Raw genomic sequence first — 23,833 nt, forward strand, 5'->3', positions numbered from 1 at the left:
GTAAAATGCTGGTATCAATATTGTTTCAAAAGATCTTAATTACACCAATCAAACTAGACTAGTTCTTGAATTGTCGCCCAGATCTGTTAACGTCTACTGACGTAGTAATTAGTAACGTATCCGTTACTAATTACTACTACTAGCGAGTACCACTACTAGCAACTCAACTTTCACCACATTTAGTATGTTTTCCAAGTACAATTAAATTAAAATAATTTAGAATAATTAAAAAAATAATGACTGCCTCAACTTTTTTTCCTTATTTCTGCATTCAACTAAAAATTAACTATTTGTAATATTTGCGTGACTGAATTTAAACAAGTTTCTGAGAAATAAATTCTAATTAATGCTTAAAGCAGTTTACGTTTTTCAAATTAATTACTGTGTTTCAACTCCATTGTTTTTAAAATTTTATTCTCGCAGTAGAAGACGTGAAATGTTTGTTTACATCATCATTTTTCACAGAGAAAAAATATTTCGCACGCTCCACCAATAAATTTCATTATCTTTTTCAAGTAGTTTCGCAAGTTCAGAATATGATTTTTTTTTAGCAAAAATACTTCAAAAGTTTTAATATTTAAACTAACACTAATCTTTCATAAATTATTTTTAGTAATATTTTGAAGCCTCTGTTAAATTCAAAAAGAAATTATTTTTAACATATATGGTTCGCTAAATTTCACTTTCTTCTTTCCTTTTACAAGAAAAAGGAACAAACAAAAAAGGCGAATTTAATTCAAATTTAATTGAAATTATTTATCCAATTTCTTGCATAAAAAAATAAAAAATAATTTTTACGCAAATTTACAATTAAATGAAGGTCTTATTTAGAATTTTTATCATAAACTGAAACGCGGGAAACTTGAGAAAATGGTTTAGAAATCGTATTATGTATTCAAAATAAATATTTGAGTGGTTTGTGAGTTAGAATTAAAATGCGTTTTTAAATACAGAGTTATTTTAAAGTGCGTTTGATGCATTTATTATATTCTTTTTATGCTAGAAATAATTAATAAATGATATCGAACTCCTTAAAAACACGTTAAAAATAAAATATTTTACTAAATTGTATTCAACCTTTTGTAGAAACAACCGCTTAAACATTTTACGCAATTTCCTTTTATTGAATATATGTTTATATAAAAAATTCTTATTTGTAATTATTGTCGTATTGTGAAGAATTGATATTTTGTTTAAAATTCATGTCGGATAAAAATTATGTACCTGTGAAAATGTGTTAGAAATGTAAATATTAAAATTAAAATACTTTTTAAATCACAGTATTGTTTAATATAAATCACCTGACATTTTATATATATAATTCACACTATTTCACCCTATTTTACGTTTAAAAAAAGAGAGAGATTTCATTTTTCATTGAAATAGAATTAAACTAAGCGCAATTAAATACATTAAAAAATTTTTTTTTCTTATTTGGAATTCAAAAATGAAATAGAACTAAAAGGAACAATTATAAATTTTATTCAAATTTCATTAAAATGATTTCCTTTTGATAATAGAATACGAGCATTTATTTTTCCTATAAGTTTGCAATAAAATTAAATGCCAGGTTTGCAAAAACACAAAAAAAAATTTATTAATTAGTTTTCTTAATCCTTAATTAATTTTCCTAATTTAAAAAAATATTAAAATAACTCACGTTTATTTTTCCTATTCCTCTTCCTGCCAGCATCGATGTATCCTGAATGGCACAATAAAATAATAAATGTCAATAACAAACAACGATCACTTTTCATAATTAACACATAAATTAATAATCCGCTTTAAAACAGAAATAAATATTTCGGCAATTTCTTTTTATAATAATAATTTTAAATATTTTTATTTAAAATAGTTTTTTTTACAAAAATTATAATCTAGTTTTATATTTAAAAAAAAAAAAAAAATGCACTGTAGCACTCTCTAAGAACTGAAGAAGAAAATAAAGTTAAATATTGCCGGATTAGAATTGATATTTTTAGTTGACAGACACATGCCTCAAATCAGCTGGTGATGGGTTTCCACGAAAAATAAAAAAGTCGCCAAAACCTGCGCCAAAGTCGTAATTGCTGCAATGGTATTTTAATGTCCATCGCACAGGTGGTTTCGCAGGTGAAAAAGATTTATTTTAAAATGCCACAACTGGAGTGGGAAAAAATAAAATGTTGAGCATTTTTGGGCAGAATAATTATTTCAATATTCTAATTTATCTTGATACAACATTATTGCAACGTTTCACGAATTATTCAACGAATAGTTTTTGCTATAAAAATTCATTATATTTGCTTATAACATTATTTTAGAATATCATGTGAAATTATAACAATATTGTTTTACGATTTATTTTAAAATGCCACAACTGGAGTGGGGAAAAATGAAATGTTGAACATTTTTAGGCACAATAATTATCGCGATATTCTAATTTATTTATATTCAATACAGTTTTATTGCAACGCATTAATCATTTTTATTCCAGCAATTACTGCACATAGTTCTTTGTTATAAAAGCTCACTATATTTGCTTTTAACATAATCTTAGAATATCATATGAAATTCTTAGAACATTGGAAGAATATTTTATTTAACTGGAATGTGGAAAAATAAAATGTTGAGCATATTTGGGAGCAATAACTATTGCAATATTCTAATTTATCTTGATACAGCTTTATTCCAACGCTTTAATCATTTTTATTCTAGCAATCACTGCACAATAGTTCTTTGTCATAAAAGTTCATTATATTTGTTTTTGACACAGAAGAAGATCATATAGAAAATCATATGAAATTCTTACAGCATTGCAGTTTTAATAAATATGTCATTTATTGTTTAAATTTGTCTGAATTACTTAAATTAGGCTGAAACTAAAACAGTATAAATTAATAACAATAGAATTTACTATAATTAATTCAATTAAGTTCGGTTTTCTGGAAATAATTTTAAAATCAGCTCTTTATTTAAAATAATAGCATTTATTTCACAAATAACTTAAAAGAAACTGGGAATTATTATTATTTTTTTTTTTTTAGTTTCAGTTATATTTTTAAAAGTTGTTACTAATTACTATTACTAGCAAGTAAAACACGAACTCTACTTCCCCCACATTTAGAGTGTTTTAGTATGTTAGTAAAATAATTACTGGTACTACTTCTTTTATTATTTCAGTATTCAACTAAAAAATAACTATTTGTAATATTTGCGTGACTGAATTTAAATAAGTTTCTGAGAAATAAATTCAAATAATGTTTAAAGCAATTTACGTTTTTAAAATTAATTACTGTATTTTAAATCCATTGTTTTTAAAATTTTAAACTCACAATGGAAGACGTGAAATGTTTTTTACACCATTATTTTTCACAGAGAAAAAACATTTCGCACACCCCACCAATGAATTTTATTATCTTTTTCAAATACTTTCGCAAATTCGGAACTTAATTTTTTATTAACTAAAATACCTCAAAAGTTTTAATATTTAAACTAACACTAATCTTTCATTAATTATTTTTTGTAATATTTTATAGCCTCTGTTAAATTCGAAAAGAAATAATTTTTAACACATTTGGTTTCACACTTTTCTCCGATTTATTTTCTAAAATAAAAGATCTGTTTCCTGAAAGAAAAGAAGGAAAAGTTATCTTTAAGACTTCGCCAAGTTCTCTGAAACAATTCGCCAAGAAATGTTGCAAACCACCGAGTTCTGTTTCAATGATAACATTCATTCTCATTGGTCACAATATTACCAATGCGTGATTGGGCGGCAAAGATGGAACAAACCAGTGGTTGCACAATTAGAACTGAAAGAATAACCACGATTTCGGTTCCCAAAATAAAAAATAACTTCAGTTTAAAAAATATCTTTCTCTTGGCAGCTGCTTTCTTCTTTACTACTATTCTTTTTCGTATTCAACATTCGTAAGGAATTCCTTTTCTTCACAAGATAAAATAAATTGATAAGCAGTTTCTGGCTGACTTTGAAGTATGGATAAGGAACTATGCATCATAAATAAATTAAGCAACGGATTTAAAACATAATAAGAAACGTGATACAAATTCAAAATAATGCTACTATTGAACACAATAACAATAGTTACACTTTATACTTACAAATTTTTCATGATGTTTACCATTTTGCTCACTTTTATTGACAGAAAAATCATAAACAAAAATCAATATAAAAAAAATCTGATTCAAAATAACGCTACGATTAAAAACAATAACAATGATTAAGTTAAATACAAAAAAATATTTTCACTATGCTTGCCATTTTGTGCATTCTCACTGATGCAAAAATCACATGATATGATATTTAATAACAAATAAGATTCATATATTTTTGACTGCCATCAGCCTAAAAATACTAAAAATTATAAGGGCATTTACCTGAAAATTATTTATTTATCCCTCATTTAATGGTATTTATCAGTAATATTAATTCATCAACCCTTTTTATATTTGCTTTCTGTTATCTTTATGATTTCGATTATCATTCGAAATTAATGATTCCAAAAGAGTTGTTTATTTATTATAAATTAATTATAATTATGTTATTATACAACATTTCAAGTTAAGGATATTTATTTAGAGAAACGATAAGTAAGTTTTTCATAGTGAATAAATTATTTTTATAATTTTAATTATATTTCCTTTATATATTTAAAGTAATATTTAAAGTATTTAAAGTATATTTAAATATTTAAAGAATAGTTCCTTTTAACAATTTATTTTAAAGTAAATTTTTTTTACTTAAATATATGCTCCGTCTATGTATGCAGTTCAAATTGTGAATATAAAACTACTATTTAATTATTATTTAATTCTACCCTTGAGAAAAATAATAATTAAATTTTTGCACTATTACTAAATAATCTTTTTTTAGCGAAAAATATTACATTTGGTTAAGTAACCTAAAATTAAATGTGAATTTCAAAGAGAGCTTTGTGGAAGAAGCTGCAATGCTATCACAACAGAATTATAAGGCTTAAATTTTATCCTAATAGATATGAGACGAAATCTAAATTAATACCAAAAAAAAATCGAATGTGTATTCTTATTATGACACTGTTACCCTCGTTTATTTTTTATGCTATAATCTAAATATTAGAATTATCAATGAAAAATATGTAAAATTAGTTTTCGAATATTTAAGCTACTTACGTACTATTTTGCGGTAAAATAATTAAAGTTCAAGAGCTTTTATTTGCTGTGCTTCATTTATGAAAATAAATGAATAAATAAATAAAACCTATAAAAAAAAACTTTTATTTTTAAAATTTCTCTGAGTTTCATTTTTAAAATAGAATGGAAATTATATTAACCACGATCTTCAAGTAAACAAAAAAGGAAAAAATAGTTTATTTTTACCAGACCGAAAACTAGAATCGTAGAAAGCATTGCTTTTGATAGACGTTTTGAAGATTTTTATTATTAGAAAAGTGACGCGCCCTACATTTTTCGTTACAGATTTGAAAAAAACTAAATTAGTTTCTCCTTAGTCTGCTTGAAAAATGTAGTTTTAAAATTTCGAATTCATTTTAATTGATCATTTTATAATTCATTTTAAATTTTTAGCACGGTTCTTGTCAGTTATCGAAAAATAGTCGAAATTTCAATTGGTGATAAAATATAGTGCGATTTTGCTTGTACTATTTAGGAAACACTTGAGCTTGAGTTGAAATTTAAGCACTCTAGTTAGTCGCAAAGTGTTTGAAATATTGATTGCTAATAAATCCTATTTACAGATAAAAGTTCTTCTAATTCCGGTCACGAAGCAATTGAAATTTGTATTGTTATCCTGTTCTGATCCATTTAAAATTTTAAGCACTGTAGTAAATCGGGCAGGGTCAAAATTTTGAGTGACGATAAATTCCTATGTTAATAAAATAGCGTTAAATTTGGTCAGAAAATTATACAAAGTTTTATTATTAGCCAAATACAGCACTCCAGATAAAATCTTAGCGTTTTCGCATTTTGGAAAAGTTTGATAGGTGATAAATTCTACTTTTCAATAAAAAGATGATAAATTCTGCTTGTTGAGTCAGGGAAACATTAAAACTTAATTGTCATTAAGCATGGAGCTTCCGTAGACATACATATGGGTGCCCTAACTGGTCGGAAAGTGGGCAAAATTTTGATTACATTTTTTCATCGTCTCAGAAGCAAAAGTTGATTAACAAAAACATGATAATGATTGTGCTTTTGAAAAAAAATTTGTACTAAAATAAATGCTTTGTTGTGATTTGTAGCTCAAAAAAATAGTTTGAAAATTGAGAATCGCTTAGAAGGTAACATTACGACAATGCCACTGTAATAATCGCACATTACACATTTTAATCAAAACATTTTTTTTTTAAATATTTAAACACATTTATGAGTTTACTTTCTAAGTTACTTATTGATAAAAATAACATAATTTTTTGTCATTATTTGAAGCTCTGGTTTAAGGAGAATATTATAAAAAATCTGTAGATTTTGAAATTTAAATTTAATGTTTCACTTTTTAAAAATACTACGATTTCCCACATGAAGATACATTTAAAAAAATAACCGTCTGGCCGATAAAGGCATGTAAAAAAATATAATATCATGAAAATATAAACAAAAGATTTCGTGAAACTGTAACGATTAGTGAAAAAATCACATTGGAATCCTTTTCAAAAATATTTCCTTGAAATGGAAAAATAACTCTTTTTTTTCGTCGTTTTTTTTTTCGTCGTTGTTTTTAAATTTAAGTTTTAGTTTTTGAATAAAATAATATGTGTCCTAACTTAATTCTAATGTTGATTCCAATATCCCTGTCTTACATTTTTAAATATAATAAGATGCATCTTAATGAAATATATAATTTGTAAAGAACAATTATCTAAGCAATTTTCTTAAAATATGAAAAAGAATTTTTTTCTCATTTCAAACTATAAGTCTTTAATTTAATAGGATGTATCCAACCACTATATTTTTGCATGAAATAAAACATAATCTAATGAATTTAAAATTTGCAAAGAGCATTCATTTCCAAACGAAATAAAGCTTTATTCTTAATATTTCATTTTATTTAAATTGTATTATTCAGATTTCAGGAATCTTACTTTAATTCACATTAAAGAGAGTTTCTTAAGCTAAAAATGTAAATATATTGCAATTATTGATATTATAAATGAAATTATGCAACTTTATTTATCTTAAGTAAAAACAGTACTGAAAAAATATTTACTAAAGAAAAGAAAAAAACTTACATAAAAAAACTAATGTGAGAAGATGGAAAAAAAATTATTGGATTTAAAAGATGTGAAATCAAAATTAGTCTTATTATGACTTTAAAAAATTTTTATCTTTTTATGTTCAAAAAATTATTTAATGCGAAAAATAATATTAAAAAAAATAATAAGTGTAGAAAGATGTTTCATTTTTTTTTTTTCATACTTAGGTTCAAGTTAATTCCTGCTTAAAAGTATCGTTAGCATTAAAATGAGTCTTGATGAAATTAAAATATCTACCTCATAGAGTTTTTTTCGATCCCATGTGTGTTATAATTGCAACACATAATTACTATTTATAAAATGGAATTAGCCAAGGTAAAACAAAAAAAAATTGTTTCAGGAAGCAATAATATTACTTCGTTCTAAAGTTAATTTGAAGTTGCCTATTTTTAGCTCTCAAAGCTATGATTCATAATGAGCATAAAATTTAATTATCAATAAAAAATATTATTTTGAGAATAAGTGTTCCACTTTTAAGGTTTGAATATTTTTTTCCTTTTTTATTTTCCTTAAATAACTCGTTTAAGTAAGATATCATTTTCAATTACACCTTAAATAATCTAATTATTGGGATAAGCAAAATAATGACCAAAATTACAAAAAGAAATGACAGTTAGAATTTTCTTTCATTTATTTCATGCAAATGGAACATTAGTATGCAATTAGGTGAAAAAAGTTGGCAACAACTTTCGAAAGGAAAGTAAAAAGCAAACGAATATTTCTTTGAATCTGATCGTTTGCCGTAATTTGATTAATCTCTCGGTACTTGATAATATTTCAATATACCAGGATTACAATAATAATTATAGCGGAACAAAATTTGCTTTCCAAGATTAAATTCTTAATGAACTGGAAAATTGTATTTACCGAATTCTTTTGCAACTCTTAATTGAATTTTCCTCACTCAGTTATGCAGGGAAAGATGTCATTAAAGCCGCGTTTCATATTAGTTGCCAGATTCAAAAAAGGAAACTTTCTAACAATATTTTGGCGACATTTATGTTCTGTTGTTGGAAACAAATCTTCTATTTCCCTTCTCTCTTTTTTTCGAAAAGGAAGAATTCGCAAAATTCCTTCAGTTATCTTTTCCAATTTGCGTGTGATTAATTTTATGTATGAAGAGCTGATTTATAAATTAGATTTGATACGAGAATTTTCATTTTTACTAGAAATTCCTTAGCAATAACGCTTTTTAAAAATGACGTTGTATTTGTATCTACGAAAATATTTTTTCGTCATCTTGTGTTTTCCACAGTTTTGAAAATAATTTTCCTAAGCTTTCATAGTAAAATTACTCTAAGTTCTTTAGATATTTATGTAATATTCTTAATGTAATTTTACCAAGTTATTTCGGAAGTGTAACTTTATTACTCAACTCTTAAATTCAGAAGATACGTTCATGTTTTAAATAATTATTAATTTTACAATTTTTAAATGATGCGCACAAGTTAATGATAAATATTTGGCGAACTTTCACTTCTAATCCTTTGCTATAATTTTTCAATGATTACTTAAAGAATTTCTGTAAATACGTTTGCAAATAGTTCTAAGTAAGTACAAGTGAATAACAAATTCATTTTCCTGCAATAAGCTGAGAAGAATAAAAATATTTTCCAGTAGAATAAAAAGAACAAACAAATGTGGGATGATTGCCTGCCAGCATAATCCTTCATTTTCAAAATTATTTTATTCGGTGTTAAATTTTTTTTAGTTTTAATTGGAGATATAGATTTAATTAAAAATATAGAGAGAACTCTAAAATTGAAAATATCAAACTTGTAACACAAATTTATATAATTTTAAAATTCGAAATATCTAATTTTAAAATTCAAATGATCTAATTCTGAAATTCAAATTATATAATTCTAAATTCAAATGATCGATTTCTGCAATTAAATACATTCAGTTCTTAGATTCAAATTATCCATTGATGGAATTCAAATTATAAAATTTTACTTCCTATAATCCAATTTTGAATTTCGGATGTAATATGTTTTCAGAACTACCACAAAAATCTAAACAATTACTTCATATATTATCGGGCTCAGTAGTTTGCGAAACAGCATTATCTTTTTCGCAGTATTAGTAATATTAGTAAACAAAATACTGAATTTCTGAATTAACTAAGTACTAATATTTAACTTCTGAGTCAACATTTTTATGTTTCAGTAAATAAAAATTTTCAAAAACAATAACAGAAATATTTATATCCCAACGTCAAACAAATTTTTTTTAAAAATCCGTATGTTCTGTAAGTTTTATTTATTTTTTGTTACTCTCATCGATGAAATTGTATAATTTTAAATTTTAAAAAATTGTTAGAAATTTTATTCCTCTAACATTGTCATAGAGCAAAGGTTAAAAAAAAGTGGACTAAATCGAGTGGGGAAAAAATTATGATGTTGATATCTTCTCCAAAATTTTAATTTTATGTCCTTTGGGCAGAGTTTTTTTCGGAGAGTCTCTTTGCGATTAGGTTAATTTAATAAGAATCTTTTTTTGATTAAGTTAATTTAGTAGAGTCTTTTTCGATTAGGTTAATAAGAATTTCTTTTTGATTAGGTTAACTGTTACAGATTTACAATTAACCTGCACGGAGAAAAAATTCTGGTAAAATGACAGTACTTTATAGTAATGACATTTCTAGTAAAGAAATAAATAAATAAATAAAAATTTAAAAAAAACATAACTCTGTGAATAAAACCAAAATATTTAAACGTCTCGTGTGGTAATTTTCCGCTCCTATGGTATGGAATAATTTACCGGAAATTCCGGTTTTGAAATTACGCATTATAAAACCATATTTAAATGTTAATTTTACCAAAACCATTGCCAAAGTGGTTCGGTGTAGATAACCGAGCTTTTCAGTGTTCCCACAAAGCCAGAAATATGTTAAGTTTTACCATTTTCTGGAAGTTTCGGCATTACTATTTTTCTCAGTGTTAGATTGCGGGCTTTATTCACAACTTATTTTGTTTGTAGTTTTAATTCCAATGCTTTGTCTTTTTTGTTACATTGAAGCTGCTGTTTCTACATGCAAAACTCCATAAATACGATAGTTTGCTCGATTATTTGAACATAAAACGCAGCTTTAATTCTTCTTGCTTAAAAGTAAAAAATTTCCGTCGACTATAAGTTTATCCACGGTAATGAATGAATCCTCATTTTCTAATGCTGATATTTTGCACTTTCTTAAACTATTGCATTTATACAAAAAAATAATAATATAATAATAATTATTATATAACAGTGTACCCTACGGCACTATTTTTCCAGTAACCGATGAGATGACGAGTTTAGTATAGTTACTAATAGAAATGAATGGTACTTTTGCGGTCAATAACCTCTTTCACTTTTTTTGTTTATAATTTTAAACAAGCCGTTTTGAAAAGCATTTTGATCTTAGTGGTTTATAACTTCCCTGAAACAATAAAATCGTCAAATTACTATTTCTAAAACGATTTATTTCAAGTTACCGTCTTTCTAATTAAATGTTGAAGAAAACAAAGAAGCTTTTTGTGTTTTCTATTAAAAAATATATTGCAAGAGATAATGCAATATAATGCAGGTAAAGAGATTTGCACATTACATTGATCACTTTCATAAATCACAAATTATAATCCCCAGAAATACAGTGGTAACTTGAACTTGTGATTTCCTTGTTTCCGGTCGTTTAAATACTACAGGATAGTGCTAATTTGATAAATATAGTGTATGACTTCACATCTATATAATAATAATGCAATATTGCTTTTGAAATAATGCTCTTATTTTAAACATATTTTCAATAAGCTGAAAAAAACATACCATAATCTCTGATATTTCTCCTATTTTTTGGCAACACTATAGTTATTATTCATTTTGTTCGGTCGGTTGGTTTCGTATGCCTGTTTAGGCAGAGGGGTGTGATTGCTCTTGTTTTCCAGTGGCGCCATCTATGGCCAAGAATTCGACTTCTGCCACACCCATTCGTCGGACCCGTTTATAGGGCGGACCCATTCATAAATCCATTCATTCATCCACAGATCGTAATTTTCACCTGAATTAGAGAACGATCGATCCCCAATCCAGTACCCCCAGAGGTATTGATTTGTTACGGGAACATGGAAGACTATGCGACTCGACAGATTTAACGTACACCAGTCATCATTTTACTTTAGTTTCTTCGGCCGGCGGGGTTCGAACCCACGAACTCTCGGACATGGCTTCAGCGCCCTACTGACCAAGCTATTTAAGTAATAAGTTAAGTAATGTGGAATTTTGATTATACGTTGAGTATTTATATAGAATAATTTTGTTTTTTAAAGAAATCAAAAGTTTGTAACAAATAAATTAATTAGAATTATTTTTCATCCTTTTCAAAATGGCTGTAGAAATTTTAAGCATAAACGGTGCTATAATGCCTCATTCAGTCATACCAATTATTAGTAACGAAGTTTGAGTTTTTCTAGCAATAACATGCATATATCATGCTATACTCAAATCATGACTTGAGAGGTGTGTTAAGAAGTAATACACTACGTAATGAAGCATTGGTATGAGTTTTCTATTTTATCTCACAATAGAGATGGAAATAAATTTAATACTTCTGCTGCCTATACTCTGATGAAATGTACCGATCTCATGCTTACGTTTAGGTTTGTGTGATTCAATGACGTCCGGACAGATTTTAAATTATTACTAAAGTTCATTACACGAAGAACTTTGACATCGTCTTCAGGACATCTCTGAAAAATAGTTAAAATTGAAATCAAAGTTCATCCGAACGGCAAAGCCACGGGGCAACAAGATGCTGAAAGAATTTGATTAATATATATTGGTTAAAATTAATTAAAGTGTTAAGATTGGAGGAGAGGTTGGAGAATTAGAATACATTAAATAGAGTTGTGCTGTGCGTTAGGTTTGGTTACCATTAAAGTTTATAAGTTGTACAAGATAATTATGAAAGGTGTCAAGCTGGTCACCAAATGCGGATAGTTAAGGAAATTTGTTTGAAGCAAAAAAATATTAAAAATTCTATGCAAAATAATTTTTTTAAAAATTACCTTTTCAATCCAAAAATATATTTCTATAAGTACTTTATTAAAAAATATTTTGAAGCTAAACTAAATTATTAATATTTTAATAGTTTTAAATAATTATTTCACATTTTAATTGATATCTATCCTTAAATTTACATTAAAATTAAATTTATAGAAAATTAGGAATAAGAGTACGTCATTGGTAATTTTGCGTCAAAACTGTCTTGACGTGGCATGTCTTTTCAACGCAAAGTTTTTGTCTTCTTTTATAAATCAAATCGTACCTTTATACTTGCAAACTATTGTTCCAAAATAAATTTGAAACAACAAACTGTCTTTATATGTCGTTTTTATTTAACTATTACTATTTTTTATAGTTTTAAATTCGAACTAAACTAGATCAAAAATATTTCTTATTAAAAATACCTCTTGCTCGAAATCATTTCCTTAGTATTCATTTTCAACTTTTAAAAGAGTTGCCCTCTTCCTCGTAAAAATTGTCTACAAAGGTGCCATGGGCATAATAGCACCATGTTTTCGAGCCGAACATTATGATGGTGGTAATATTGTAAACACTGTGCATCGGCAACCTTTACCTCTCAGACAAGCTGATCACCATCTATCTAATACTGGTTACACTACAAAAAATTTCAGATCAAATTACGGTAAAAAGTAACGTACCGGTAAAAATAATTTTTCCGTAAAATCAATTTTTACAGGAGCATGTTAAGGGAAAAAAATCTGATAAATCATAATTTTTACAGTAATAATTACAGTAAAATCACTGAATCACTCTAATCAAAAATATTACTGTAAAAATTATGGTATAATATTTTGCGGTAAAAATAGATTTTACTTTAAAATGGATTTCACAGATAATGCACCCAAAGTTCCGGTACTTTATACCGTAATTTGATCCAGAATTTTTTTAAGTGTTGGCTCTGAGCCGCCGTCAGGGATAGAATAAAACTTTTAACATTTATTTTCTATAAAAGAAACAATTAATGCAGTTAGGTTTAGGTCATAATTTGCTGTATACTGATATACTAAATATTATATATTTTTTGGCTAACTTTCGCAGGTTTTTAATTGAAAATTAGCTTATGAACTAGGATTTCAAATGTTTTAAGAAGAAGTATGCTTTTAAATAATTTTAAAAAAATTGAAAATAATTCTATATCGGTTTTCAATCTACCTTAGTCCTGATTTAGATTAAAAACAACTTCGAAACATTTTTATCCTGAAATAACCAGTACCGAATGAAAATGCAATTCGAAAACTATAATGGCCCAATCATAGTAAAAATAGTGTGCTACGCCCTGAAAATTATCTCACTATATAAAGAAAACAAAAGTTAAATAACCCTTTCTTACCATAAATAACAATAAAAATGCTAAGTAATAGCCTGGAATTAAATATAATGCATGCGAGCGCTATGCTATGTTTTTTGTTCTTTTAACAAACGGATTGGTCTATTGTAGTATGATACGATTACATATGGACCGCGCTCTTATTAAGCTGCATTTATATACAACAAATTATCAATTACAAATGTTAAATATATACAGAAAAAAAACTAGCTCACTGTCCTCTAAAATATTGCATTTTTACTCGAATGCATAACTCAGTTGAATTTGTAATTTTTTTTTCTCGCACGCATGCACTAGAAATGTAATACTCGTGAGTATTATTACATCCGTTTTTTGTTAGAAAAGGATAAATCAAATGGTCATCTAAAGAATCACAGCCCCACCTGCCGGAAACTCTGTGAAGATAGTGCTGTTCCGTTTTTGCCTGATGCTCAGTTGAAAAGTGGAAATAAAAATGTAGTTTCCACATTTTATTTCCGATTTTACGATGGAAAAGTGATTCAAACGTTTTATTTCAGAGCAGTCGTTTTATTTATGGCTGAAATATTTTGGTTACTCTTTCGTTACATAATTTTATTGCAGTATATCGCGGTAGCATTCAAAGAATGATTCAAAGGTAGACAAATTTTATCGAAAGGCAAGATATTTCAGTTTTTGCAAAAAAAAACGAAATATATTAATTTAAACAAATAACAATTTAATTCAATTAATTAACTAGTAGATTTAAAAATATGGATCATCAAAGCGATCCGAATCAAATGAATCAATTCATTCAGATTATTCGAATCATGAATCAAATCAGAAGATTATATTGGTGAAATTATTGTTAATTGTTTGAAGAAGAGATTTTCTAACAGTTTTTAGGGAAGCAAAAAATATACTAAAACGGATTTAAAAATACGGATCATCAAAGCGATCCGAATCAAATGAATCCATTTGTTCAGATTATCTGAATCATGAATCAAATCAGAAGATTATATTGTTGAAATTACTGTTAATTGTTTGACGAAGAGATTTTCAAAAAATTTTTATGGAAACAAAAAGTATACTCAATTAAGTGATCAGAGGTTTCATTTAAATAATTATCTGTAAGATTTGGGGGAAACGAATCATCGAAGTAATCCAAATCAAATGAATCAGTTCAGCTAGGTGATTTAAATCATGAACCAAATCAGCAGATTATAATCACTTCTAATCTTTATGGAAAGAGACGAATCTATTTTCTAATCATTCAATCATCAGAACTATGAGATGTGCTCCGAATTTCGCAACTTAACAGAGCAACGCTACAACATATATTTCTGATTCCATCTAAGTTACAGACATTGAACAAAGCGACAAGTAGATCCATTTAAGCCATTTCCATTTCTTTTTATCTTTCTATCTCTCTTTCAAATTTTAACAAATACTAATAATATACTATTTGTATTATTATTTAAAGTGGTTATTTTAAAAATTTTATTTAAAACTATAGACAATGACTTAATAAAATACCTACCTGTTTGTTATGTTAGAAACATGAATTGTGAGAAATGAATGACATGAGAGTGTGTTACCATGTCATGTTTATCTAGTTCGTAATTCATAACACTTATTTTAAATTCATTTTTTATTAATTTTATTTTTTATTAGGTAAGTGGCAGAGGAGGGAAAATATACGATCATGAAATTAAAAATTTAATATAGAGAAAAGTTATCGTAAGACTTAAGACTCATAAAATCAGACGAGTTGTTTAGAAAGAATTAAAGGAATAGATATGTTAAATGAAATCATGGAGAAAAAAACATTTATAACAAAAAAGAAAGTAAGAAGTAGACCTAAATTAAGATGGACGGATGGACTAGGTTGAGAAGACCTTAAGATTACAAAGTTCAACTACAAAAGAATGAGAGCCGATGACAGGGGGAAGTGGAATTCTATGAAGAGAAAACCAAGCTCCATCACGGGCTGTAGAGCTGGAAAGAAGGAGAATTTATTCATTTATTTATTTTTGTTGCATCATAAGAGGTACCTTTTAGAGCAAGGATTGGAAAATATTGAAAAAAAGAATGTAATAGTTTCGTTTAAGGAATCGAAAAAGTTTTGAACTCATTAAAAAAATAATAATAGTAATCACTCAATTAGATTACTTCAGATGAATTTAACCAAAATCATTAATGTTTTTTTTTTCGAATTTAAGCAAATAACAACAATTATTTTAACTATTTATCTTTGCATTTTTAATTTGATATAATCTCCGAAAATCCTACTCGTTTACTGTTAGTTGAAATTTACTTTTACCATATTCTAACTAAGACCTGAAAACAGAATTAAATTTTGACATAAGAATTTTTTTTTAATTTTTCTTTGTCCCTCTTCTCTAAAAGTCGCTGTGTTGTGGACCATTGTTTTATTCCCTCTTAAGCTGATTCTATAACAGGTGTCAGGATAATCAGAAAGCTACACCCCTTCCGTAATCAGCTGCATCGGATATTATATCCAGCTCACCACAAAAAGGTGATTGTGCTTTTTTTTCTTTAATATCTACACACGGGAAAGCTAATAAAACAAGGACAACAAGGCATCTTTTCTATTTCAGTCAACAAACGCAATGCATAATGCATTCTTTTAATCTTTACTCAACATTTTGTTTAGTTTAAAGCGCAATCGGCCTGCTTTCCTCCATTAGATTTCCTAAAAAACTCGTAAACGTGTCTAAAATGGCTGATATTTCCGAATTGTCTTTTTTACCTCTGGAGGGCTATGCTTAAAAGTATCACGTGACCAAAAATCAGATAACGAAGTTTATGGTCACAGATGCAGAGGTTATAAAATATCAAGCTTGAGTGAGTAAGCCCACCTATGGCTCTATTTCTTCTTCTTCTTTTTTTCTTTTTTTTTTTTGTGCCCGCAGTCTTGTTTACGTCTCCCATCGGCCATTATTCTTCCCTGGGTTTGCAGATAGAAGAGGGAAAAGTAATTATCCCTATATGCCTATCTGCGTTGTCTTTCTTGTAAACAATAAATTTATAGGACAGGGATAACGAACAGTGAGGGATAAACTGAAGGGATATTGTTTACCTCAATAAAATGTTCAACTTCTCTGAGAAAAACACCCAAAAACCGTTCTGTTTGATAACACAAAAAACCTCTTAAAACTTGAATAATTTTGCTTCAGAAACGGAGCATTCTATACTGAACACTTTACGTAAGTACTAAATTTATGCATAGAATTCGGTTAGGAGAATCAATTAAATATTTTTTAAGCAGAGTATTTTCTATACATTTCATTCTTCCGTAACTGTTAAAAATATTTGTGCATTCTGAAGCATGATATTCTTCCCGAATCAGCTGAACCAGATTACAGTGTAAGTTCACACTTAAATGCAATATATTGTTGTTCTGACTGGAATGAAGCATAGTAGGACTTAATACCTGACTGTGGAGGAAGCCCACAACCCTGGATAGCAAATATTGCTCTCACTTTGGCACCCGATGGAAAATGTAAAAGAGGGAGGCCGAGACTTACTTAGCAAAGATGCATGCACCAAAATCTATGCTAAGCAAACCTTAAAGAATGGGGGGAGGCAAGAGGACTGGCTCAGGACAGGGCTTAGAGGAAATAGAGACTTGAGACTTGAGGTTTTATGTACCAGCCGGTGCGAAAAGGAAGATAGCTAGGTGGATAAGGCGAATTTTTTTAGGATTATTTTATTCAACTAATAGTTTGATTCGATCTATTTTTCGGAGTGCGAAAAGCTAACAAGGACAAAATTGTCACATTTTAAATTTCGTCAGAAAAAAAATTTCGATTATCATGTGATAATTAGTATTCATATTGGGTTGCTTTTTACGTAATAAAGGAGTTTAAAAGAATGCGTTTAGGTAGCGATCATCTGATCAAAAAGGTAATTAGTAATCATATTGGGTTGTTTTTTTAAGTAATAGGAGAGTTTAAATTAATAAATTTAGGTAGCGATCAACTGATCAAAAATGATGTCATGTTCCAGTATTTGTAAGTCCCTATTGTCTTGAATCTGGATGTTTGATTTGCAGAATATTTCTATCATTTTCCTATCCGTGACCGCTAGATTCTTTAGATAGTGATTTAAGTAGTAATCATTTAATCAAAAAGGTAATTAGTAATCGTATTGGGTTGATTTTTACGTTATAGGAAAGTTTGAAATAATGAGTTTAGGTTGCGATCAATTAATCAAAAAGGGTGGCAGGTTCTAGTATTTGTAAGTTGCTATTGTCTTGAACCTGGTTGTTGCGGAATACTTCTATCATTTTCCTATCTGTGACAGCTAGATTCTTTAGGTTGAGATTTAAGTAGCAATCATCTGAACAAAAAGGCAATTAGTAAACGTATTGGGTTGTTTCCTTACGTCATAGGCAGATTAAAATAATGCGTTTAGATAGCAATCAACTGATTAAAAAGGTAATTAGTAATATTGGGTTGTTTTTCATATTGGGTTGTTTTTTACGTAATAGGAAAGTTTAAAATAATGAGTTTAGTTTGCGATCAACTAATCAAAAAGGTTGGCAGGTTCTAGTATTTGTAAGTCGCTATTGTCTTGAACCTGGTTGTTGTGGAATACTTCTATCATTTTCCTATCTGTGACCGTTAGATTCGTGCTGCTCACCTGAGAGCTTCTGTGATTTTTTTTTTAATCTTAAGATCTCATTCCCTTATGCTGTATGTTTTTTCTCGTTTCAGGTTTTCTTCCTGTGGTTCAAGTTTTCCTGTCTGGCCATGGTCTAACTATCCCTTATTCTTTGCCTATTTTGGTCTTACAATCAAGATTTCCTGATTAATGAACGTGCTCTGAAAATACAAAATATAATGCTTTAATTTTGAGATTCCTCGTGGTTGTTTAAAAATCTCAGGTGAATTCATATTAAAGTATTTTTAATGGATATGCCGTAATAATTTGTTGTATAAATAAAATTTTTGTGTAGATCTGTAATGTCTTTAATAAACCAATAAATTATTTCTGTTTTACTTCAAAGGCTGTGTCTTATTTCAGCTCTACCATCTTTTAAAAACAGGTTTTTTCAGTTTTTTTGTTTTGGAGGAGGGGATTATTATCCTTTAAGCTATTTTAATGTTTCCTTAAAAAATATTTAGTTTAAGATTAAAAATCTCCAACTCAATCATTATTTGAATTACTTATTAACATAGATGCGTGCACATCTCATAATAAATATTAAAAAATAACTGAACCTAACAAAATTTGTGGGGGCTTTGAAATGGAAAATTTGTCCTCTCAAATCTCCCTCAAATTTTTACTATTAAACCACTCACTTTATTTATCTTAGAAAAAACGCAAAACTACTTCGTAAAAAATACTGGGTTGAAATGCAAAAGTTCCAAAATAATAATAATGCAGCAAATAATTAAATGTATTTAAAACAATATTTTTAATAGTCCTTATTTTATAGTATTTTATACTCATATGAGAATTATACTCTTAGAATTTTTAAACCTTGGTAGATGTACGTTGAACCACTATGTCGAGGAAATTTGCTGCAACTAAGCTGAATTAGACCTTAAGCAACCACAGAAAGTCTTAAGCATAACTATTTGAATTTTGAACTCTCTGAACCAGGGTTGGCTTTTTGCCGTGCCAGTGGCAGAAAGTGGTTGTAACCGGTTAAAACCGGCAAAAACTGGCAGAAACTAAAAAAACTTCTGTATTAGTTCTCTTAATGACATTTTGTTTAAGTAAACTGAAAAATGTAACTGTAACAAACTATTTAATTCATTGTTTGAAAATATATATTATTTTGTTTACATTAAATATAAAGAGTGCAGTGCAGTATATCAAATATTTATATTAAATAAAGAATAAAGTAATGTAATAATAAATATAAATACTAACTTTTAGTTTATTATATTAAACTCTGAAATTCAGTAATTATTATCATTTAACTCTTAATGTAACTGAATAGAGCTACTTTCAAATCGTTTTTTTTTTCTTTTCAAGACATAATTTGCATGGCAACAATCCAATTATTATAACAGTAACAGTTTTAATCATTGCTGTATGTAGAGGTAATACGAGTATAATTGGTTAGATTCACTGATTCATAAATGTAAACAGCAATTTCACTGATCACTTTGTTTAACATTTAAATGTTTTTTCTATGAATTATCCATTGTATGTCAATCTCAGTACTTAACTTTTATGTCATTTTCTGAATTTCTGCCAGTTTCTGCCACAAATGTGGCAGAAAAGGGTTTCTGCCATGCCAGTTTTAACTGGTTTCTACCAGTGGTTTTAACCACCTCGGCAGAAACTTGCCAACCTTCCTCTGAACTGAAACATGATAGAAATTAAGCTGCCTCGCTATCTTGGATTCAGGTTAAAATTTTTATTCCAGTTTCTTTAATGTTTCTTTGTACTTAGCAAACTCTTAAAGACCTAATATCATTCGAAAGTTCTATATCCATCAGAAAACACTGGATATAAAGGGGCTACTTTATTATATTAGGAGAAAATAAAAGGCTTCACCTCCTGCTCGCTAACAATCGTCAACCCTTAAAGTCATAAATATTTTTTTAACGCGTACAAATCTGATAATTTAATAACAAATTATTCAAAGCGTATTTTTGTTTTTGTTTCTTGTGCACTGGACATTAATTGGCATGATTCTTGAATTCAAAATAATATTAAAGCTTTTTCTGGGTACATTTCCGAAACTGTCTGAAAAATATTCATATCTTAAAATCAATACAAATTTGATTGTATCGCACAAACAAAAAAACATTGTCAATAAAATATTTATGTAGACTAAAAATTGGCCATTCTCCCTGAAATAATTTCACAATAATATCAAGAATTTGAAATTTATATTTTCGAATAACGAGCGGCATTGATGCCAAATAGCTTGGGCACCTCGCCAATCAATAATCTCAAATTCTATCCTATTATCCAAGCATAGCGCCAATCTCCAGGTAAGTTTTAAACCTGTTCAATTATTTGTCTTTACAGCGATTAATATTATGAAACTCGTAATTTAAACATTACGTTCGCAACGTTAAATAAATTACTTTCTTGCCATTTACATTTACTGGATTTTACATTTTCAGGCAACATCTAAACGCATTTATTCATAATACTCTGCCGGACAAAGTACCTTGGCTGATGCAAATCGAACACAGCACCGTTAATAACTTCCAAGTAATTATCCACCGACGTTCGACGTTCTAATCATTGTTAGATCTGTACCGCTGTCGCTTAATCCTTGAGTTTACTACAACACGTATTGTTTTGAGCTTGTGAAGTTTACCCGGGCATTTATGACCAGGTTGAAAGGGCACGGCTGGATTATGAATCGGAGTAATTAGAATTTACTGTTAGAGAAAGCCGTATTCACTTTAATGCGCATGTCCGATTTGTTCGAGATTAATAAGACATGACTCTCGAATTGGTATACAGAATACAAAGCCATGATTCAATCACACTGGGTTTAGATTTCCATTGCAAGTTTATTCTAATTTTGCTTTGGCATTGCTTTGTATTTATCAGCGATATTTCGTGTTTTCTCTATATTTTAGAAATGTTAGATTAAAGCTTATGCCAAACAAACTAAAATTCATGTTTGTAAATATTAATTTATTTGAATATTCAATGATATTTAAATCAAATTAATTAAATCTGCTCTCTCAGAAATCTGTTAATTTTAAATTGTGTATATTTTTGTTCAAATTTAAAATGAAATTAATAGATGCAATGATATATGCTGTTTTAATCTTAAGAACGTTAATACAAAAATTTAAATTTTGTAGAAATTCAAGGAAATAGTACTTTATTTACTTTATTAGCACTTTATTATAGTACTTTAGTTATTAAAGAAATAGTACTTTAAATCTAAAAACAATATAGTAGGTATATAAATGGAAGAATATGCACTTTAAAACTAAAAACTGTAGTATTAATATTTACGAGAATCTCTTTAAAACTATGAACTTTTGTCATATGTAAGTGTAAGTACTTACTCTTCAAAACTAAAAAATATAATATAAATGAAAAAGAATGCAAAATTTTAAACTAAAAACTATAGCATAAAATGTTTAGTATACTATAAACTATAAATATAAAATGTTTAGTATGCTATAAACTATAAATATAAAATGTTTAGTATACTATAAACTATAAATATAAAATGTTTAGTATACAATTAAGTATACAATCAATAAAGTAGACTGATATCATGTCAACTCTCAAAATAAACAAAAAATTTATCATCGAAATTTAGCATGGGAATAGCGTGAGGAAAATTATGGGAGGGGGGCACAAGAATTTATTTTTAGAATCAGCTATATTTTTTTTTTTTAAAAAAGGGTTTATATTAATAGCTCGCCTCTTGATTTCAGTAACATTTTTATTTTGATGAAAATTTATTATGAATTAAATAGTGAATCAGAAAATATAATAATTAGAGAAATATTCTTCACTTAAAGTAGATAATATACCCATTATATTATTGCATTTATAATAAATACTTGAAAGAAATGACAGCATTTCAAAACATATTTACGAAATCAAATGAAAAAAATTTAATCTAAATATATATTTATTGAATCTTTAGAACAAAACTATTTGTTACTGCAAAGTTCGACAAAAACTAAAATTATTTCTAACTTAAAAACGAAAGTAATAACTAAAATTACAGTTACATATGTAAACACGACTATTTTTACTGCAACCAAAATGCATAAAATTCCCAAATAAGTAAAATTATGAACCGTTCGAATAAAGTATGCAAAGAAGTTAAGGGAGTTATTTAAGTTTACATTCGAAAAAAATTGTGAGATTTTAAAGTAGTTATAACGCTAGTTTTGCTTTTATTAAACACTAAATATATAATTCAGTCAAAAATAAATGCTTTGATACAGGAAACAAACTAGGCTAAAATCATTCTTCCTGATTTGGCAAAATGATTGGTCAACATTTTCAGTCTTTCAGGTTCCATGAATTGTTTCGTTATTTCTTGTTCTATAGTCATTAAAACTAGTTCAGATTTGAAGTAAAAAATAGATTTGAAAACATAGTTTCGAAAAGATGAAAACTTTATTTTTGATATATTATTATCATTTTTTAATTATAACAAAAGATATAAGAAAACTTAATTTTAAAAGAAGACAACAATTTTTATATCAATTTCATTGACATTAGGGAGTGAATGAATTAAAGTAAGTGATATTCACTCTAACAATTCAAAAATAAAATATTCAAACTTGAAAAAAAGGCATTTTAAACCGAAAGTATTTATTTCAAAATAAATGTAAAAAAGAAGACAATTATTTGCTATTATAATATTAATAAAGTGTATTATATATATATTAATAAAAGGAGACAATTATTTACAAATTTTCAGTTATGGCAACTGACATTTGTGCACATAAATCAAATTATTCAAAAATATGCCAAATACTTAAGCAAAGGCACTAAATGTGTGCGTTTGAATTATGTAACTGTAAACTTTTTTTAAATAAAAATAAGCATTACTAGAAAGGAAAAAAATTATAAAAATTTGTTGAGTAAATTCTTATTTAGATAATTAAATTAAGTAATATTTAGGTCTTATCAAATATAATCGATTTTATTTATTATCTTTCCTTTCGGTTCCCTTGATTCGCATTTTCCAAGGATTTCTTCAAAATTTGAGGGGAGATTAATCAATATTTTACGATATCGCTAAATATTTACACGCTTGGCCGGGTATATAATGGGTAAAAAATGCCGGGTAATTTAATTTTCGAGCAGTGCTAGAAACAGTATTTCCTCACCATTTTAAATTTTCGCTTTCATATATAAGATGCGCACCACATAAATAAATATAAATTTCAAAAGACTAAAAATAAACAACCAAGGAAGAAAAATGCCGAAAAAACAAAAACCTAATCAATAAAGAAGTGCCGAAATTAAAATTACGAGGAACACCAAGACAATTTTCATCCAAATCTTCATTTTAATTAAAACATTTGGCTAGATTAGTGACGGCATAGTATATGAATAATGAATATTCATAGTTAAATGCACCCTTTTATTTCTCCCTTAAGTATAAAAATAGAAGCTTTAACTTTTAAAGAATTTCATATAAATAAATAATTTTTTATGGCAATATTTGTTGTATTAAAAGAACGGCATATTATTTCTTCTGCAATTTTATTATTAATAATGCCCTGTTTTGTTTTTATTT

At 27.4% G+C, this 23,833-nt stretch overlaps 1 protein-coding gene and 1 long non-coding RNA gene across 3 annotated transcripts in view; one reads left to right on the plus strand and one right to left on the minus strand.

Moving 5' to 3' along the window:
• LOC107445619 (netrin receptor UNC5C) overlaps window positions 1-2,000 on the minus strand; it is a 169,067-nt gene extending 167,067 nt beyond the window's left edge. For both annotated transcript variants that reach the window (XM_071178867.2, XM_071178866.2), the window contains exon 1: window positions 1,661-2,000. In XM_071178867.2, coding sequence (XP_071034968.2) covers window positions 1,661-1,757 — 97 coding nt within the window. In that variant the 5' untranslated portion in view covers window positions 1,758-2,000. The remainder of the gene's footprint in view (window positions 1-1,660) is intronic.
• Window positions 1-23,833, plus strand: part of LOC147807748 (uncharacterized) — a 371,001-nt gene that overhangs the window by 212,662 nt on the left and 134,506 nt on the right. The gene's annotated exons all lie outside the window — the stretch shown is intronic.

This window comes from Parasteatoda tepidariorum, chromosome 6, assembly GCF_982258835.1.
Source record: "Parasteatoda tepidariorum strain Cologne lab strain chromosome 6, Ptep-v5.0, whole genome shotgun sequence".
Classification (NCBI taxonomy): Eukaryota; Metazoa; Arthropoda; class Arachnida; order Araneae; family Theridiidae; genus Parasteatoda; species Parasteatoda tepidariorum.